The 18,859-nt window shown below is 62.4% G+C and overlaps 1 protein-coding gene across 2 annotated transcripts; it reads left to right on the top strand.

Annotated features, from left to right (window-relative positions):
- Positions 1–2,893: 2,893 nt before the first annotated feature.
- ZNF395 (zinc finger protein 395) lies at positions 2,894–17,918 on the top strand. 2 transcript variants are annotated; one of them, XM_080587835.1, is made up of 10 exons: positions 2,894–3,219; positions 8,489–8,729; positions 10,548–10,735; positions 11,059–11,171; positions 11,778–12,013; positions 12,105–12,205; positions 12,964–13,228; positions 14,022–14,114; positions 14,204–14,307; positions 14,589–17,918. In XM_080587835.1, the coding sequence occupies exons 2-10, from the start codon at positions 8,499–8,501 to the stop codon at positions 14,698–14,700; spliced, it is 1,443 nt and encodes a 480-aa protein (XP_080443961.1). In that variant the 5' UTR covers positions 2,894–3,219; positions 8,489–8,498; the 3' UTR covers positions 14,701–17,918. The 2 variants fall into 2 exon arrangements, with proteins under 2 accessions (XP_080443961.1, XP_080443962.1); XM_080587836.1 differs by lacking the exon at positions 2,894–3,219 and adding an exon at positions 4,365–4,448 and having other exon boundaries at positions 14,589–14,911.
- The last annotated feature ends 941 nt before the right edge of the window (positions 17,919–18,859 follow it).

The following is an 18,859-nucleotide window of genomic DNA, read 5'->3' as shown; positions in this document are numbered from 1 at the left end:
GTGGTCGTGAGGAGAGGAGGGTGGCTGTGGGGTCTGAGGGGTGGTCGTGTGGAGATAAGGGTGGCTGTGGGGTCTGAGGGGCGGCCATGAAGATAAGGGGCTGCCATGAGGTGTGAGGGGTGGTCATGAGGAGATGTGGGGTGGCCAGGGGGCGGAGGGGCAGCCGTGGGGCGTACGGGGCAGTCGTGAGGAGACAAGGAGCAGCCATGGGTGTGAGGGGCCATCAGGAGGAGGTGAGGGGTGGCCATGGGGTGCGAGGGGTGGTCTGAAGGATGCAGACTGGCCGTGACGGGTAGCTGTGAGGGGTGGAGGGCAACCACGGCGGCTTCTGAGACAGAGAAGGTGCCCGGAATCTCCTCCAAGGACAGCACTGAGGTTGGCCCCGATGCCACCCCTGCTCTCCTTCCCCCCAGAGCAGGAGGCTCACCCAGGACGGCGTCCCCAGCCCCCTCCTGCCACCCAGGGGACACCAGCACGCGTCCCCGTGTCATGGCAGCGCGGGGACGTCCCCTCCGTGCTTCGGCAGCACGTCTGTCCTGAGCGAGCCGCCTCCGGACGTGCCTCCTGAGCCGGGCACGGGCTCCCCCAGGCACCTGTCCTCATCCCCCCCCCCCCGTGCGTTAACGTCCGTAATGCCTTCCAGCAAGCGCCCAGGCGACTCGGAAACCTAAGCCTGCGGAGCTCGGGAGTAAATTGCGGGGTGTAATTGTCACTGGAAGCTTTTGGCTCCTGCTCGGGCGCTGTGGAGAAGGTACTTGGCCGCATAAATACGTAACGCGTGTCGATAAGAACTACTGGAGCCCTGAAGTAGGCAATCTTAAATTTTTATACGACTAGTGGGCGATGACCCCTTCCTGTCCCAAGAACTTCGTATTAAAATTCCGTATTAAAATCCCAGCTGACTTCTCTCCGGTAATTCTTTCGTGGCTTGCAGAAACACACGTTTCTGGGTTAAAATGAATCGTCCTGCCTGCCCCGAGGCTGTAACGGTACGAGTGGCCCTGGGAGCAGAGGGCAGGAAGATGGTGCTTTCCGAAAATTATTTTTCCTCATTTTTTTTTATTTTTCCTCCTTATTTTTTTTTCTTTTAATCAGGAATTAAAATGCCTGGTGTGGCCCAGCTCGGAGGGCACCCCGTGATACCCAAAGAGGTTTCCCTCGCGTGTCCGGGACACATCCCCGAGATAAACACCTTGCACCGACAGTTGTACGTTCGCCACCAGCCCCTGCCCAAGCAGCAGCCGCTGCCGGCTGAGTTATTCTTTATTTTTAGCGTGAAAAGAAGAGCCAGGGGCTTGGCTTGCGCCAAAGGTGCCCTTTTTTATTTCCCCCTCGCTGATTGATTTAGGTCCATTTTATCTTTGATACTAAATAATCCTCATTGGCCAAATTACCTCTCTTGACAAATTAGGCTGGGGGTCCCGAGTGGAGTCCGATTCTGTGATCCCTGCCCTAAAGCACTTGCACTATAAGGGGACAAAGCGGGGCTGCGTTCACCGTATAGCGAAATAAACCCAAGCGGAGCATCGCTGGTGTTCGTTGAATTCTCGTTACTGCTGACCTGATGCGGTGGAGCTGCCCTGGCAGACGAAAAACCTTTCATTTTTGAAAAAAGCCGGCGAAAAGTCACCCAAAAGCGCGCGGGAGGTTGAGTTGTGGTGTCCTGGTGGGATCCTACGAGGGTCTGCATGGGTTGGGGGCTAGGGGATGAGGAGCTGTGGGACCCTACAAGGGTCTGCATGCGTGGGGGGCTAGGGGATGAGGAGTTGTGGTGTCCTGGAGGGATCCTACGAGGGTCTGCATGTGTGGAGGGCTAGGGGATGAGGAGTTGTGGTGTCCTGGAGGGATCCTACGAGGGTCTGCATGTGTGGAGGGCTAGGGGATGAGGAGTTGTGGTGTCCTGGAGGGATCCTACGAGGGTCTGCATGGGCTGGGGGCTGGAGGATGATGAGTTGTGGTGTCCTGGTGGGACCCTACAAGGGTCTGCATGGGCTGGGGGCTAGGGGATGAGGAGCTAAGGGACCCTACAAGGGTCTGCATGCGTGGGGGGCTAGGGGATGAGGACTTGTGGTGTCCTGGAGGGATCCTACGAGGGTCTGCATGGGCTGGGGGCTGGTGGATGAGTTGTGGTGTCCTGGTGGGATCCTACGAGGGTCTGCATGGGTTGGGGGCTAGGGGATGAGGAGCTGTGGGACCCTACAAGGGTCTGCATGCGTGGGGGGCTAGGGGATGAGGAGTTGTGGTGTCCTGGAGGGATCCTACAAGGGTCTGCATGGGTTGGGGGCTGGAGGTTGAGTTGTGGTGTCCTGGTGGGACCCTACGAGGGTCTGCATGTGTGGAGGGCTAGGGGATGAGGAGTTGTGGTGTCCTGGAGGGATCCTACGAGGGTCTGCATGGGTTGGGGGCTAGGGGATGAGGAGCTGTGGGACCCTACAAGGGTCTGCATGCGTGGGGGGCTAGGGGATGAGGAATTGTGGGACCCTACAAGGGTCTGCATGGGCTGGGGGCTAGGGGATGAGGAGTTGTGGTGTCCTGGTGGGATCCTACGAGGGTCTGCATGGGTTGGGGGCTAGGGGATGAGGAGTTGTGGTGTCCTGGTGGGATCCTACAAGGGTCTGCATGGGTTGGGGGCTGCTGGTGCGGAGCGGAGGCCGGAGCAGCCCCGTCCTTGCGCACGCACCGAGCCCGGGCACGCCGCGCTCAGCCCTCGCCGCGCTCTCCCTTAACATTAACATTTCCTTTTATTATTTTTTAATCTTTTTCATTTTCCTTCCACGAAGCGGCTCTCAGGGGCCAACACAGCTCGGAGAAAGAGACCGAGCCTCACCGAGAGCCCTGCCAGCCGCCACGCCTCGCCTCTCCCCCCCCCCCCCCCCTCCATTTCCACGCCCGGCTCGACACAGCTCCGGTGCCCCCCCGGAGGAGGAGCGGGGACCTCCCCGCCTCCCCCCGGGGGCTGCCGGCCGGCTCCGAGGGAAAACACCGGCCCGGGGAGGACCGGGGGAGGGGGAGATCGGGTGCCCCCATCCCCTCCTTTCCCCTTCCCCTTCCCCTTCCCTCCCAGCCGGGCCCGGCCGGCGGGGGCGTGCATGGAGCAGGCGGCGGCGGAGCCAATGCGCAGGAAGGGGCCGAGCATGTGGGGAGGTTGTTTACACCAGCCCGGCCCCGGGAGCTTTAACCCGGCCGGCGGCGAGGAGGGAGGCACGGCCCCGGGGCGCTGTGAGTAGCTCCCGGGGGAGGGAGGGAGGGGGGGAGGAGGCCGACGGGGACACCCCCCCCCCCCCTCCTTGCTCCTGGGGGTCCCCCGTTGGAGAGCCAGCTTTGCGCCTAGGGGTCCCCCCCCCTTGTTCCTAGAGTCCCCCCTTGCTCCTAGGGTCCCCCCTGGTTCCTGGGGGTCCCCCTCGTTTGCTCCCGGGGGTCCCCAGTTTGCTCCTGGGGTCCCCCCCGGCTCCTAAGGTCCCCCCTGGCTCCTGGGGGTCCCCCCCCTTTTGCTCCCGGGGGTCCCCCGTTTGCTCCCGGGGTCCCCCCCTGGAGACCTCCCGTTGCTCCTGGGGGTCCCCCTCCCTTGCTCTTAGGGTCCCCCCCATGCTCTTGGGGGTCCACCCCTTTGCTCCTAGGGTCCCGCCTTGCTTCTGGGGGTCCCCCCTTGCTTCTGGGGGTTCCTCCCCCCTGCTCCTAGGGTCCGCCATTGCTTCTGGGGGTCCCCCCCTTTGCTCCTGGGGGTCCTTCCCCCTTGCTCTTAGGACCCCCCCCTTGCTCTTAGGGTCCCCCCTTGCTCTTGGGGGTCCACCCAGTTGCTCCTAGGGTCCCCCCTTGCTTCTGGGGTCCCCCCCCTTTGCTCCTAGGGTCCCCCCTTGCTTCTGGGAGTCCCCCCCCCTTTGCTCCTGGGGGTCCCCCTCCTTGCTCTTAGGGTCCCCCCTTGCTCTTGGGGGTCCACCCCCTCGCTCCTAGGGTCCCCCTTCGCTCTTGGGGGTTCCCCCCTTCGCTCCTTGGGTTCCCCCCCCTTGCTCCTAGGGTCCCCCCTTGCTTCTGGGGGTCCCCCCCTTGCTTCTGGGGGTCCCCCCATTGCTCCTAGGACCTCCCCTTGCTCGTGGGGGTTCCCCCCCTTGGTCCTGGGGGTCCCCCCCCTTTGCTCCTAGGACCCCCCCCCCCCTTGCTCTTGGGGTCCCCCCCCCCCCCTTTCTTCTCCCGGGGGATCCCCGCTCCCCTTGAGCGGCCTCCAGGAGAGGGGAACCGGGAAGGGCGGGAGGGGGGGGGGGGGGGTAAGAAAAAAAAATTAAATAGAAAATTAAATAAATAATAATTACAAAAAAAAAAGCGAAAAGCAGGAGGGGGGCGGGAGCGGCGGTTCCCGCCCGGCCGGGCCGCGCCTCCCTCCAGGCCGGCGGCCGCGTACGTGCGGCGGCCTCCGCCGGGGACACCGGGGGAGGGGGGGCGGCCCCGCCGAGGTAAAGGGGGTCCGGGGGGGGGCCGGGGGGGGGGGAGGGACCGGAGGGTCCAGGGGGGGACAAGGAGGAGGTGGGGGGGGGGCCGGCAGCCGGCTCCCGCCCGCGCTGCGCCACGGGGGAACCCCCCCCGTGTTCCCTCCCCCCTGTTCCAAAGTCCTTCGGGTCTGGGCTGCCCCCGGTAAGCGCCCCCCCCCCCCTCTTTGCCTTGCACACCCCCCCCCTTTGCATTGCACCCCCCCCTTTGCTTTGCACACCCCCCTTTTGCATTGCAACCCCCCCCTTTGCCTTGCACACCCCCCCCTTTGCATTGCACCCCCCCTTTGCCTTGCACCCCCCCCTTTAGCATTGCACACCCCCTTTGCTTTGCACGCCCCCCCCTTTGCTTTGCACCCCCCCTTTGCCTTGCACCCCCCCCTTTGCCTTGCACACCCCCCTTTAGCTTTGCACGCCCCCCCCTTTGCTTTGCACCCCCCCTTTGCCTTGCACGCCCCCCTTTAGCATTGCACACCCCCTTTGCATCGCACGCCCCCCCCTTGCATGCTCCCCCCGCGTGCCCCGCCCCCCGGGAATGCCCGTTGCACGCCCCCCCCCTCCTTGCACGCCCCCCCCCCCCGTTGCACGCTCCGCCCTCCCCGGGCTGCCCGGTGCGTGTCCCCCCCCCTCCTTTTTCCCCCCCCCGGTCCCCGTGCGTGTCCCCCCGCCCCACGCACACGTGTCCCGCCCGGGGCCGCCCTCCGGCCCTGCCGTCTTCCCCACGTGCCCTGCACGCCCCTCGCACGCCCTTGCACACTCACGCGGACGTCCGTGCGCGCTCGCACGCGCAGCCCCACGTGCGCTCACTCGCACAACCACGCGTGTAAATACTCGCAGAGCCCTCCGGCCCTGCCGTCTTCCCCACGTGCCCTGCCCGGCCCTCGCACGCCCTTGCACACTCACGCGGACGTCCGTGCGCGCTCGCACGCGCAGCCCCACGTGCGCTCGCTCGCACAACCACGCGTGTAAATACTCGCAGAGCCCTCCGGCCCTGCCGTCTTCCCCACGTGCCCTGCACGCCCCTTGCACGCCCTTGCACACTCACGCAGACGTCCGTGCACGCTCGCACGCGCGTCCGTACTCGCAGGTCCGCGTGCGCGCTCGCACGGCCGCGCGCGCGCTCGCTTGCAGAGCCTCACCGCACGCCCGCGCAGCCTCGCGCGCTTGCACACCCACGCGCTCTTGCACACCCACACGCTCTTGCACACCCACGTGCGCTTGCACACCCATGCACTCTTGCACACCCACGCACGACGCCTCCCAGGCGCGCTCGGGCGGCGCGGGACCCGGCGAGCTGCCGCCCTTTCCTTCCTGGCCGCCTTCCCGCGGGGCCGGGCTCCCCCCGCAGCGCCAGCCCCGGGGGCCCTTTCCCCCGGGGGGTGTGCGTGGAAAAGCCTCGCCGCCCGCGTTCCTCCCCGCGCCGGGAAGTGCGTTTTTTTTTTTTTATTATTATTTTTTTTAATTTTTTTTTTTTTAGGCCTCCTTCCGAAAGCGTTTTCCTCGGGGATCACCCAGCAACGGCTCCCCGCCGGCCGCTCGCTTTTGCTTTTCGAGCAAATGGCAGCTTGGGGCGGAGAGGGAGGAGGAATTCGTACGGGTTTGTGCTCCCTGCTCCGGATCCTGGCGCCGCACCAAGCTGTTGCGTTCCTGCTCCCGGCCGCTTGCCACCTCTCTCAGTAGCTTTTTGCTGCCTTTTTTTTTTTTTTTTTTTTTTTCAATAAAAGCCCAAACTTCGCAGTTCGCTCCGTGCGGATATCTCTTTCCCGGTCGTCTGCGCGCGGCCGTGCTGCGGTTTGGCAGGAGGCGTTTTGGGGGCGTTTTGGGGGTGAGGAGGGGCTTTTTGAAACTGGAAAGCGAGGGTTTTATTGTCAGTTATTGCGGCACTTAGAGGCTCTTAAAAGACGGGTTTTATGGTCTGCTTTGCTCGTCTGCGGTGCTTTGTGGCGGGAGTTCGGCTCCGTTTGAAGGAACCTGGCATCTGTATTTTTTTTTTTCCCTTTTTTTTTTTTTTTTTTTTTCAAGAAAAGGGGGAAAACCGGGCTTTGCTGGACTCGCCGCGCGCGCCTCTAGCAGCAGCGTTTCCCGCTGCGGACCCGAAGCTCGGCACCCGGGTACTGAGCTCCGGGCCCCTCTCCTGGCTTCGCCATCCCCGACCTTCCCCGCCGGCCAAACGAAGCTCCCCTCGTTTGCCGAGCGGCCGCTTGCCCCCCGCCCCCCACCCCGGGCTCCGCTCCGGTGCCCGGCTGCTGACGTGCCGCGCGCGCGGCCGGAGCTGGAACACGGCGCCGTCCCAAAAATGCACGCCCGGCATTGAAGCGAGAAAAATCATTCGGGAGCGGTGCCGGCGCTGACCCCCGCGGCGCGTGATTGCAAACAGCTGGGAGGGCCCGAGGCGGCTCCGGCGGCAGCGGCGAGCCCGGCGCCCGCTCCTCGCCTCGCTTTTGTGTTCCTGGGCTCCGGGCGGAGCGCCGAAACGGGATCCGGCCTTCAAAGGACGGGGTCTACTGGAAGCAGATGTGGCTCCAAGGCCGAAAAGGGATTTTGGGGGACGGGGGGGGGAGGGTTTTTGCTTCTCCTGGTCGCCACCGCGCCTCTTTCCCCCCCTTTCCCGTACCGGGAAGGACATCGCGTGGAAATCGACGCGTGCCGCAAGCCGAAATTTAGGGCTAAAACATCCGGGAGCAGCAGCGGCGCTGCGTCCACTCCCACCCTCCAGCCTTCCGAGGAGCGGTTAGCCAAACCGCCGTGTTATCTCCCCAAATCCCGGCCGCACGGTGGTGACGCCGGGGACGCTGGAAGGGAGCGAGGCCGAGGGCTTTTGCCGCGGCCTGGCGCTGGCGTTTTGGGGCCGGCGCCGCGCTGGCGCTCGCGTCCTCTTCCATCGCGGGACGGCGGCGACGTCCCCGCCGCGCGCCGCCTCCTTCCCTTCCTGCTGCCCGCTTTACGGCTCCCAAGGCGCCGTTCGTTTTCTGCTCGGGGACGGGGCGGATTTCGGGGCAGGACGGAGCGAGCCGAGCACGCGGGGTCGTTCCTAAAGCAGCTCGGAAATCCCGGGCGTCCTTCGAAGCGGGACGGGGTTTGGACTAACCCTGCCCGGGACGACTCGGGAAGCTTCTCCGGGACGGCGCGCGCGATAGCGCTGCCTGGCCCAGATGTAACGAAATCCTCGCGTCTTGCAGTAAAACGCCGCCGCTCTGTGACCCCGAACCAAGCATCTCTTGCCTCAACCCCCGTGCCGGCCACCGGCAAACCCCCATGGCCGGGTCTGGCACCCTGAGGGATGTGAGGGGTTTTTTTTTGGGGTGCATCCCGAGGCACGGGGGAGATGCTGGCAAGAGGAAGGGATGAGTTTTTGCAGTCCCAGTGGGTGCTGCAGCCCTCGGCTGCACCAGGATGCGTTGCCTGTCCCCGTGCCTGGATTTCTCTTGGTTTTAAGGAACCCTAAACCCACTTTTTTTCTTTGAAAACAGCAGTAAAAAACTGTAAGCCCAAAGAAACAAGCCAGGGAAGGCAGCTGTCGGCACGTGCTTGCTAGAGTCACACCAACCTGAGCAAAAATAGGCTAGGAATAGTTACAGGAGGATTATTTAGACCAAAATGCTCCAAAAGCTTCATTTTTAAACAAAACTGGGCAGGAGGACGCGGCCGTTTCCTTGACCCTGGGAGTGCAGGGCACGAGGTGCGAGCTTGCGGGAAGCTTCCCCAAAAGCCCCGAGAAGGGGAGCGTGGAGGAAAGGAGAGCATCGTGGGGGGGGGGCTGCTTTTGGTGTGGAATCGGCAAAAACGGGGCTTATATGGGCACCATCCCCACGTGCCTGAGCCCCCGGGCGTGTGGAGATGTCAGAGCATCGCCGAGCCGTGGCTTTGGCTCCCTGGGGTGATGACGGTGTGGGGGGAAGCACCCCCTCGGGTTTTTGGGGTGGGGATGCTGGTTGCGCGTTGCAGTCCTGTGCCGGAGATAACCTCCCTGTGTCTTTTTCCCCCCCCCTCCCTCCCCAACCCCGCAGCGTGGCCGAGATGGCGAGCGTGCTGTCCAGGCGCCTGGGGAAGCGCTCCCTGCTCGGCACCCGCGTCTCGGCGCCCGACGGGGTGCTGGCGGCCCCCCAGATCCACGGCTTGCCCGCCGACCTCGGCCGCCCGCCAGCCCACGCGGCAGAGGACGGATCCTGCCCGCAGCCGGCGGAGGAGAGCAGCCGGGCACCCAGGTTCCCCAGCCCCGGGCATCACCAGCTCTGCGCCGGGCAGCAAGTGCGTAAGGAGGCTTTTGGCTCGGGGCAATGGGGGGGTGGGGGGTAAACCTGGGGGGTTTCCCCTAATTAAAGGTCCGAGGGGGATCTGTAATTGGGGGAGCTGTTAATGGGTGTTGGTGCACCTGGCCCCGGCTGTGCCTGATGGGTTTGGGTCACTGTTGCCTCGCGCAGGGCCCCGTCTGCTGCCTCCGATCCTAAAAGTGGGTGTCTGGAGAAGACCGGACGCTTCCCTCCGGTGTTCTCCAAACGTTTTGAGGCTAAAGGAGACGGGTTTCGTACCTCGTTTCCCCCCCCCCCCCCCCCAGAGGACTGCTCCTCCGTGAGCTTCTCCCATCTCCCCATAATCCATCCTAACACCCGAAGGCACCCCACGTGGTGGAGGGGAGCTCCCCCCCCCCAGCTCCTGCTCGGGCTTCGAGCTGCATCCGCGGCAGCTTTTTGCCCCAGGATTTAGGGTCTGCAGGTAAGGACCTACCTGGGGAGGCAGCCCCTGGGGAAGAAAGGAGGACGGGGTGGGGTGACAGCTCCTCCAAAACGTCACCCAGACGTGGTGACACCCCCGGGTCTTGTCCCCTGGGCTCCCGAGGGCCGTGCCTTGGCCTGCGGCAGGGAGCAGCGCGCGTTCGTGGCTCCTACCTGCAGAGCTGTAAAAGCTTCTCCGGGCGGAGGTTGTGCAAATAAAGCCCCTGGTGGGTTTTCTGGCTCCTCCTGCGCCCGGCACGGCGCTGCGGGGAGGGCAGGTTCCTCCTGCCCCGTGTTTCTGAGCCGCGGGGACGCTGGGAGCTGTTTTCTCCTACGTGCTCCAGCGCGGGGAGGGTTTTTTGCCCGCTTGCTTTGCTGCTGGAAATGACTTTAAAGCAGCTAATTGCGGGTGGGGGGGTGGGATTTGAGCAGCACAGCTGGATTCTGTCCTGGTGGCTTCGCAGAGCAAAGGAGACGCCACCTCCCTGCGTGGTGCCCGGCTCAGGGGACAGATGGTGCTCGTGGGGAAGCCTTGCTCCTTGTTTCGGGGAGCATCAGGAAGGGGTACGGGCTGCGAGGGAGGTCAGGCTGCTCCTGGTGCTCGTCCTTCTAGCCCTGCTGCCCCCGTGGCTTTTTTTTTCCACCCCGTTGTTCCTGCTGGATGTCCCAGCAGGACGGTCTCGGGCGCTTTCCCCGGTCGGTGTACGGGCGCGTGTGCCCGTCCCGTAGCGGTCCCTCGGTGTGACACCGCCGCAGCGTTTCTCTAAAGAGGGCTCCTGGGCCTAAAAATAGCCGCAGACGCACGTATCCGCAGACACGGATACATTGCCATTACCAGAAATAGGCTCGGGGCTGGTAGTGGCGCGGAGCAGCCCCGTCAGAAGAAAGCGAGCCGCTGTGACAAGAGGAGGAGGTGAGGCCCGAACACCTCCTCCTGCCCGAGGAACCGAGGTGCGGCCGTAAGGTCGCTGCCCCCAGGAGACCTCCGTTCCCTGGCTTTCCGTCCTCTCATCTACGTGCTTTCTCCAGGGGTTGTAATAATTGGGGGCGCCCGTGCCGCAGGGTGGCACGCAAGCAAAGCCGAGCCAGGCAAATTAACCGGGGAAAAGTCCGTCCAAAGGGGCGATGCTCTGCAAAGCAGCTGACGGTGAGGTTGCCGGAGCCGGGGAGCACGCGCCGGGGAGGGGCAGAGCTTTCCGCAGTGGGGTTGGGGTGAGCCCCAGCACCCCCCCCTGCTTTGCTGGGACAGCTCTGAGACAGCCTTCGTCCCAAATCCCCCTGCTCTGGGGACATCACGCGCACGGGTCAGGACCCTTGACGGCACCCACAAACCTCCCCTTGTCCCTTTATTCAGGTTCTCGTCGCCTACAGCGGGCAGGAGTGCGCGGGGCTGGCGGAGCAGCACGACCCCCCCAGCGACAAGGTGAAGGTGCTGCAGCCCGAGCAGGGCTTGCACGCGTGCTGGAGGGCGCGGGACGTGCGGCCGGCCGCGGCTGAGGCGCTGCGGAGATCGGTGTCCAGCAGCATCGACGTCCCCAGGAGGTACGTGCCTCGGGCTGGCGGCGTCAGCCCGGTGGGAAGGGGTAACGCTCGGTTCTCTGCCAGCAGGGAGAGGTGACGGGGAGATATCCCTGCCTTACCGAAGGGTGGGTTAGCCTGAGAGCGGCGCAGTTGAGGATGAAGGGGATTTATTTCCCGCAAATGCTGCTTTTAAGGGAGAAAACGTCCTTCCTGCTGGCTTAAAAAATGACCCCGAGTCTGCGAGGTGCTGGTGGGAGCCTGCTGCAGGTTGCTGCGGCTCCCCTGCTCGTGGCTCTTTTTCTTCCATGTATTTTACATCTCTTTACCCCCACCCCGCGGTGCAGGAAAGACGATGCCGCCGTGGAGATGGACGAGATGGTGGCGGCCATGGTGCTGACCAGCCTCTCCTGCAGCCCCGTGGTGCAGAGCCCTCCTGCCAGCGACAGCGGCATCCCCCGTGAGTGTGCATTAAAAAAAAAAAAAAAAACAAAAAAAAAAACGCTTATATAAGAATAACGACATCTCCCCTCAAAAATGGAGAAATACGGGCCGTGGTGCCACCAAACAGCTGCTGGGCTGGGCTGGATGTGCCCCAGAGGAGCCCGTGGTGCTGGTGCCGCTGGGGACCGTGCAGACGGGGTGACCCTGCCCTCCGCGACCGTCCTTGGGGGGGGGCCGGGGAGCCCCGGGCCGGGGAGCACCGCCCGGCTGCTCCTTTTTTTAGAGGCGGTTTCATTCCCAAGGAGTCAAATGGAGCCGAGGGGATAAAAATAGCAGCTGGGAGCCGTGGGAAATGGTGCGTGCCCCAGCGCCGGCCGCCCGCCGCCTGCTGGCTGTGCCCCCCCCCCCCGCCTCGGACGAGGATGGGGAAGTGGGATAAAAGGGGGAGCTGGCACCGAGCAAAGGTGCAAAGGCTTCGTTTAAAAACGTGAAAAAAAAAAAAAAAAACAGAAGGGAAATGTCGTCGCGGTTATATCCAGCCTCGGGGGTGCTCTCAACCCCCTTGGGGGGGGGCCTTTTGTCCTCCCCACGGTGACGGTGGCTGCGTGTCCCTTCCACGCAGCCTCGCGGGCAGCGTGCGATCCCTGGAAGGAGAGCGGCGACGTGTCGGACAGCGGCAGCAGCACCACCAGCGGGCACTGGAGCGGGGGCAGCGACATCTCCACCCCCTCGCCCCCCCACCCCGAGGGCAGCCCCAAGCACTCCAGCGAGGCCCTGAGCTCCCCGCCGGCTGACGACGGCTTCGAGACCGACTCCGACCCCTTTCTCCTCGACGAGCCGGCTCCGCGGAAGAGAAAGGTACCAGAAACGCCGGCACCCCGGGGACAAACCCCCCCAGGGGCCGTTGTCACCGGGCTGGGGGTGACGCGGGCTCTCTCTGTCCCCCCAGAACTCGGTGAAGGTGATGTACAAGTGCCTGTGGCCGAGCTGCGGCAAGGTCTTGCGCTCCATCGTCGGCATCAAGCGGCACGTCAGGACCCAGCACCTGGGGTAAGGCCGAAGTTTCACCTCCTCAGCCCCTGCCCGGCCTCCAAACCGCCGTGCCCTGGTGCTGAGCGCGCCGGGAGCCACCGGTTCCTGCGCTAAATAACCCCAGAACCAGAGGTGCCCCGTGTCTCTGTGCGCAGAGCTTGGCGGCTCTCAGCCTGCTGTCGCTTGTCCCCCTCCTTGCAGCAGGAGCCGGGCTTCAGGACTGGAAATTTTCAGGGGCGAAAGTGCCCAGGGTTAGTTTGTGCAGCTTCGGGTCTGCCTCAGGCACCGGATTAGGGTGTGGGGAGCGGCTTCGCTGTTGCGATCCTCACCACAGCCTCCGTTTTTTTGTCCTTCTACGCGTTTTTCTCCTCCTCTCTTGCAAATGCGAATGCTCCGGGAAGAGTGCTGTGGCGCAGCGGCAGCGCTGGACTGCCATCCAGTGCCGGAGAAACGCAGCGGGAAAATAACCAAAAAGGCTCTGGGCTTGTTTTTTTTTTTTTTCCTCTTGGGCGAACCTCAGGGCTTCGCCTGCAGCCACGCTAAATGAGATCGATGAGAAAGCAGGGTTTTTTCAGCAGTGCCTGCTCACCGTGCCGGTGTTCCTGCAGGTGCTGGAGGATGCGCTGACCTTCCTTCAGCGTGCCAGGTGCTGCCACAGGCGCAGCCAACGGGGGATGCTTCGGTGCCTGCAGGCAGAGCCGTCCTGTCTTGCAGCACCCCCTTCCCCGCCCCAGGAGCTGCCTTTATCACCCCTTTCCCCCTTTTCTCCCTGGCAGAGACAGCGCCGACTCCGACCAGCGGAAGCGGGAAGAGGATTTCTACTACACCGAAGTGCAGGTGAAGGAAGAGCCTGCGCCGGAGGCGGCCGCCAGCCCCACGTCCGTATCCGCGTCCGCTCCCATCGTCATCCAGCAAGCCCTGGCCAAGCCGGAGGCTCTGCTGCTGGAACCGCCGGCGCTGGAGCCGGCCCTGGGCAGCAGCGCGCTCAGCCAGTCTGCGCCCAGCTCCTTCTGGCACATCCAGGCCGATCACGCCTACCAGGTGAGCTGCTGCCGCCTCCTGCCCTGCCAACAGCCGGGCGGGGGTTTGGGGGGCTCGGGGGCTGCCGCTGAGGTTGGGGGGCTCGGGGGGCTGCCGCTGAGGCTGTTGGCGGGCCAGCGGAGCTGTCGGCCTCCGCTGCTCCCCTGCAATTACCCGGCGGTGGTATGCAACACGCCCCGCTCCCGGCAGATAGCGCCCGGCTGGAATGCGGCCGCGCCGGATCCTGCGTGGCCCTGCCGCTCGGGGAACCTGGAGACGCCACGGGGCGGTGGCCTCGTCCCCGATCCCTGTCCCGTGTCCCCTGCCGTGGTGTCCTCGGAGCTGCAGGGGCTGCTGGAGAGCTGAGCGTGGGGGGTACAGATCCATACGCTCCGTTTCCGTTCCCGCCCCGGGGAGCGGATACGTAACCGAAGGCAGAAAGCTCCTTGCCAGCCTAACTAAAGGCAGGAAGCTCCTTGGAGCCTACATAAACAGGTGCAAAAAAAAAAAGAAAGCAAGCCAATGTAGGCTGCTGCCTGGGGTTGGGCGTGAGCCCTGCAAGCACACGCAGTCACAGGAGTGAAGCAGCTGCGCCCTAGCAAAGGGTTCCGTCGCACGTGCCCCGTCCTGTGTTAGCAGGAGCCAAAGGAGGGCTTGCACCAGGGGTTTCCTTCCCACCCCCAGTGCTCCCACTTTGGGGGTGCCCCATGCTGGTCTGTGCAGGGAGGCGAACGCCCGTGGGGCAGCACGTGGGAACGGGACCCCCCCCGGGGCTAATGCTGACCCCCCTTTTTTCCCCCCTTTCTCCCCGCAGGCCTTGCCCTCCATCCAGATCCCAGTGTCCCCCCACATCTTCACCAGCATCAGCTGGGCCACCGCCACCTCGACTCTCCCGTCCCTGTCACCGGTGAGTCCTCGTCCTTTCCCCTTGCTCCTTGGGGAGCTCCCAGGGCTCGCTCCCGGGTTTCAGTGTCCCTTCGCTGGCTGTCCCCGCAGGTGCGGAGCCGGTCGCTCAGCTTCAGCGAACCCCAGCCGCCCACGCCGATGCTCAAGTCCCACCTGATCGTCGCCTCGCCGCCCCGCGTGCCCCTCAGCACCAGGTGAGGGTCCCGTCGGAGCAGGAGGGATGTGTTCCTAGGTCACCGTCCCTGGGGGTGCTCGAGGAGAGGGTGGACGTGGTGCTCGGGGACGTGGTTTAGCGGTGACATCGGTGGTGGGGTGGTTGGGCCAGGTGATCTCGGAGGCCTCTTCGACCTTCATGATGCTAGGATTGTATGAAAATGCCGCTCAGCGGCGGTTACGGGGCTTGCCCTTAGGTACAACAGAGATGTCACCTGAAATTTCTGCAGTTCGGGGTAAATTTTGGTTCTTCCCTTCGCAGGAAAGTCCGCGGTGAAGCCAAGAAGTGCCGTAAGGTGTACGGCATCGAGCACCGGGACCAGTGGTGCACGGCTTGCCGGTGGAAAAAAGCCTGCCAGCGCTTCCTGGACTGAGCCTTCCCTCCCTGCTCCCGCCCGGGGAGCACCGGAGTCCCTCACTGCTGCAACCAGGGACCTTGGAGGCACCTCCTGGGACTCCAGAAGAGACCTCCAGAGCTGCGTGTAAATTCCTCCTTCTGTATATTGTACATCAGCTGGGTTTGCTCTTTTTTTTTAAAAAAAAAAAGGAAAACGTTTTCCAACTTTTTTTTTTTTTAAACATGAAGAATATCTCCCTTTGTACAGTAAAAAGCGGGGCTGGGAGGAGGAAGCCGGCGGCTCGGCGGTCGGGGGGAGCTTGTATAGGTGATCTGGGGACCAAAGAGCTCCCTGCATTTCCCAGGTCGGCACTAAAGCCTCCCGAACCGCCAGCACCGCGGCCGGGGCGAGGCGTCGAGGCAGCTTTCCCTCTCCCTTCGCTACCTAGAAAGCGCAAATCCCTCGTGTCCTTTCAGGGATGGTGTCAGTAACAATGAGAGCTTTAAAAAAATGCTGTTGGGCCGTTGCTAGCAGGGCGGGGATGGTTCTCGGGGCGGGAGTCACGGGTTTCCCTCCCCGGTGCCCACGTGGATGTGGGCTTTATTCGCGCTGCATCGCACGGTAGCTCGGGTCTGCGCGCGTCTGGTTCCAGTTTGTTGGTTTGGAGGGAAGAAAAACCTTGCGATCAGGAAAACGGTCGGGGTTTTTAAAGCAAAAGCAGCTATTCCTTCTCATTTTAGGCTTTGTACCTCTGCTTCGTTCCGTGAAAACCTACATCGTGGCCCTCACCGCGTCTTTCGAAGCCAGGCTGAACAAACTTTTTTGGTTTTTTTTTTAAAAGAACTTCTGGCTTCACCAGTAAAGGCAGCTGGGAGGACCGGGAAGGGCTTTCCCTTAGCATCACAGCACGGCTCCCGTTTTGGCAAGCCACGTCAAAATTTGCTTCGCACCCCATCCGCAGCGGGGCAGGAATCGGGACTTTTTTTTTTTTTCTTGCTGCGTTTTTGATATTATTCGGTGTTGGCGGCTTACTCGCGGCCCCTAACCCGCAGCCGCCAAGCCGAGAGCGATCCCGGCGCGAGGCCCGAGCCTGGGGTGATTTTAAGGGCCACGCGGTACAACTACAATCCCCCGTAAAACCAAACCGTGTGGCTCTGACAAATTATTTTGCTCCTGGATGGACGCGAGCCCTGCCGTCGAAGGGGACAGGGGAGGCGAGGCGGGTTTATATATACAGATATTACTGGTGCTTGCCAACCTTTTTTTTTTTTCCTGTGCTATAATTTTGTATATATAAACAGAATATCATTCCAGAACCTCTCTTCTCTCCTCCTGGAGCCTGCATTATGCTGGGGTGTTGGAAAAGCCCTTTCCTCTCCTGCTGGCATCGGCCGGCCCTGGAGCGGGGGCTGGCGCTTCACTGCAGCAGCGGGTTTTCAGGTTCGTGCCCTGCGTCCTGGTGGCAATTAGCTGCGCGGTGGGCTTCTTGCACTACTCAGAAACTTGCTTTTAGTTTGCTTTCTTTTTAAAAACGCCCCCAGGCCTTCGCTGCCAGCTGACCTTTGGGTTGCAGAGCCAGCAGGCCCCCGGTTTGCCGCTGGCCGTCCCCGCTTTGCCCCGCGCAGCCCAGCGCGGCTGTCCCGTGGGTTTTTGGTGATGCTGAAGGTGCAGGTCGCTCTCCGTGGGGGCGTCCAGAAGTGACAAAGTGCTGCTTTGGGAAGTCCCCCTGCCGCACCTCGCCGCGTTTTCCCATCCCAAATTTTTAAGAGCCTTGAAGCAGCACCCGGAGCATGGACATAAAATCGCAAAAAGGGTGAATTCGGGGTTCCCTCAGCCCCCGTGCCTTTGCTCCCGCGACTCAAGAGAGACCCAGAGGTTCTCCCTTGTTGCTTCCCATGCCCTTCCTGCCCCAAAACGGAGGTGGGGGCCCCGTTTGGGTCCCCATCACTCAGGAAACGTCACGCAAGCCATTGCGGGGCCATCGCCGCCCCGGGGCTTCGCCCCCCCAAAGCAGGGTGCAGCGTCCGACAATCCGCACCAACCCCTCGCCCTTCTTCTGCTTCGGGTCAGGGTTTTTCTCGCTGCCGGGAGCCTGGGTTTGGGAAACGGGAAATAACTTTCTGTTAAAGGCGATTTTTGTAGGATGAAAAGCTGTCGATGACTCTGGAATAAGCAGGCGCGCGTGGTGTGCTGGGTCCCCGGGTGAGACGGGGGCACGGTGGGACCCCCCAAAATTTGGGGGATGCTGCCCCCGCCACCCCCAGCCCGTGCAGTGCCTCCTCCCCCCAGGGAATAGCACTTACTGCCAGGATTTTCCTGCACAGGAATGTTTCGTATCAGTGTTTTATCCAGGGGGTGGGAGGCGCCTACAGCTGATTTTCTTCTGAGGGCTTTTGCGGTACAGACTTAACTGGACAAAATCGTCCTTTTGCTCGTGGCTCTTTCCTTTTTTGTTCTTGTTTTTTTAATGGAGAAACTGGTGCAGGGTTGCTTTTTTTTTTCTTTCAGTTCGGGACTATTTCGTTGTTTGTTTTTTTTCACACTTTAAAGCAGAAAAGCCTTCTCGTCTTTCTGCAGCGATGACAGCAGGCTTCCACAGCGCCTGTCGGGGCGGCTGGCGTCTCATTATTTCGCTTTTCTCCCCTTTCCCATCCCTTCCCTTCATTATTTTTGAACTCACTTCCAGCCAGCTCCCGACCATCTTTTCTGCTCTCAGCCAACTCCTCTTCAGCCCCAGCCTGTAAACTCAGCTAGGAGAGTTTTCCCTGGTCCGGCTGCCTCCCGCGTGTATGTATGTATATAGGAACCTCTTAATTGGGCACTAATTGGAGGCTGCTCTCCCTCTCCAGCCCGGCCACGGTGACGCCCTGCTGCTGCTGAGGGTGCTTGCACCCCGAGAGGAAAACCGAGCACACGTAGCACAGGGTGGCCCCGCGCTGGCACCCAGCTCCCCGTCACCATCAGTGGGTGACATCGGGGTGGGTGACAGGCGGTGGTGGCATGGGGAAAAGGGGTTGGGGACGCTCGTCCCCATGCTCCTGCGGGCCCCCGCTGCCCGGCCGGGCTGGGATGATGCCGTATCGGTGAATTTTCTGTCTTCTTCGGAGCTTTTCTCGGCTGTCTTCCAAGTATTATTTTTATTGGGAAAAAAAAAAAAAAGAAATTTAAAAAAAAAAAATAAAAATGTGAAATGTAATTTTTACAGCAGCAATATGAAATATATTTTATAAGAAATAAAAAGAAAAGTTGCCTGACGCCTTGCTGGCTCTGCCTCGTCCTTGCAGTCCGTGTCCCCGCGTCGCGTCCCTCTCCCCTTGCACTTTCTGCCCAGCTCGCGCTCAGCCCCGAATATTTCTTCCCCGTTGGCACAACCACTTCTGGCACCACTAGATAGCAGTGTCCGCCCGCCGATGGCACTGCCTCTCCCTCCTGCAGCACATGCTCCGCTTCCTTTTCCCTCGGTGGTGGTTTTCCTCCCCCGAACCCCAAACCCATCGAGTTTCAGCCTGGAAGCTGCAAGGGGAGGTCGGCGCGTGCCAACCCCAGCGGGTTTTCAGGCGGTGTCCCGCTGCGGGGGGCTCTGCAAGGTCTCGCAGCCCCTTGCAAGTCGCTCCGTTGACCTCAGAAGCTGCCTTGTGCTGCGAAAAGCCTGGATAACGGTTTTTATTTTTTATTTTTTTTGCGCACGGAGGCGAAAGAGGACGCGGAAAAGGGTGGGAAGAGAGGCTGAAATCTGGAGAGAAGGGCCGAATGGGGATGCAACAGGTGGCGATGCCTGCCCTGCGTGGGAAAGGAGAGGAAAAAAATCCAAAGGATAAAAACTGCATCTGGGAGCACCAAGTGGATGCAATTCCGAGCAGGTCCGCAGGGTTTCGTGGCCCCGTAGCGGAGGGACGCGGGGACCGCCGCTCCTAGCTGGACGTGGACAAAGCAATGGATGCCCACCGGCCAAAAACGCGGCACCAGTCCCCTCTCTTCGCCACCCCCGTGGCTTTGCAAACTGGGACCGAACTGGGGGCACTGGGGGCACCCCCGTAGATTAACCCCGAGCCTCCCGGCGAGACCCGGCCACGGCGTTTCGGTGACGATACTAAAACCCACCCGGCACCAGCCGCGATGCCACCACCTCCCCAAATCTGACGGGGATTGGCACCGTGCCACCCACCGAGCGGTGGCCGGGCTGGCGGTGCCCTGC

Source organism: Anser brachyrhynchus (genome assembly GCF_964034855.1).
Source record: "Anser brachyrhynchus genome assembly, chromosome: 3".
In the NCBI taxonomy this organism is placed as follows: domain Eukaryota; kingdom Metazoa; phylum Chordata; class Aves; order Anseriformes; family Anatidae; genus Anser; species Anser brachyrhynchus.
Note: the sequence above shows the minus strand (reverse complement) of the source record. Positions and strands in the feature narration are given on the sequence as shown.

Excerpts from the sequence above, each read along its gene's own strand:
- ZNF395 (XM_080587835.1), top strand. The coding sequence starts at position 8,499 with ATGGCGAGCGTGCTGTCCAGGCGCCTGGGGAAGCGCTCCCTGCTCGGC. Across the intron at positions 10,736-11,058 it reads AGCATCGACGTCCCCAGGAG|GAAAGACGATGCCGCCGTGG; the intron begins GTACGTGCCTCG and ends CCCGCGGTGCAG. Across the intron at positions 12,014-12,104 it reads CGGCTCCGCGGAAGAGAAAG|AACTCGGTGAAGGTGATGTA; the intron begins GTACCAGAAACG and ends CTGTCCCCCCAG.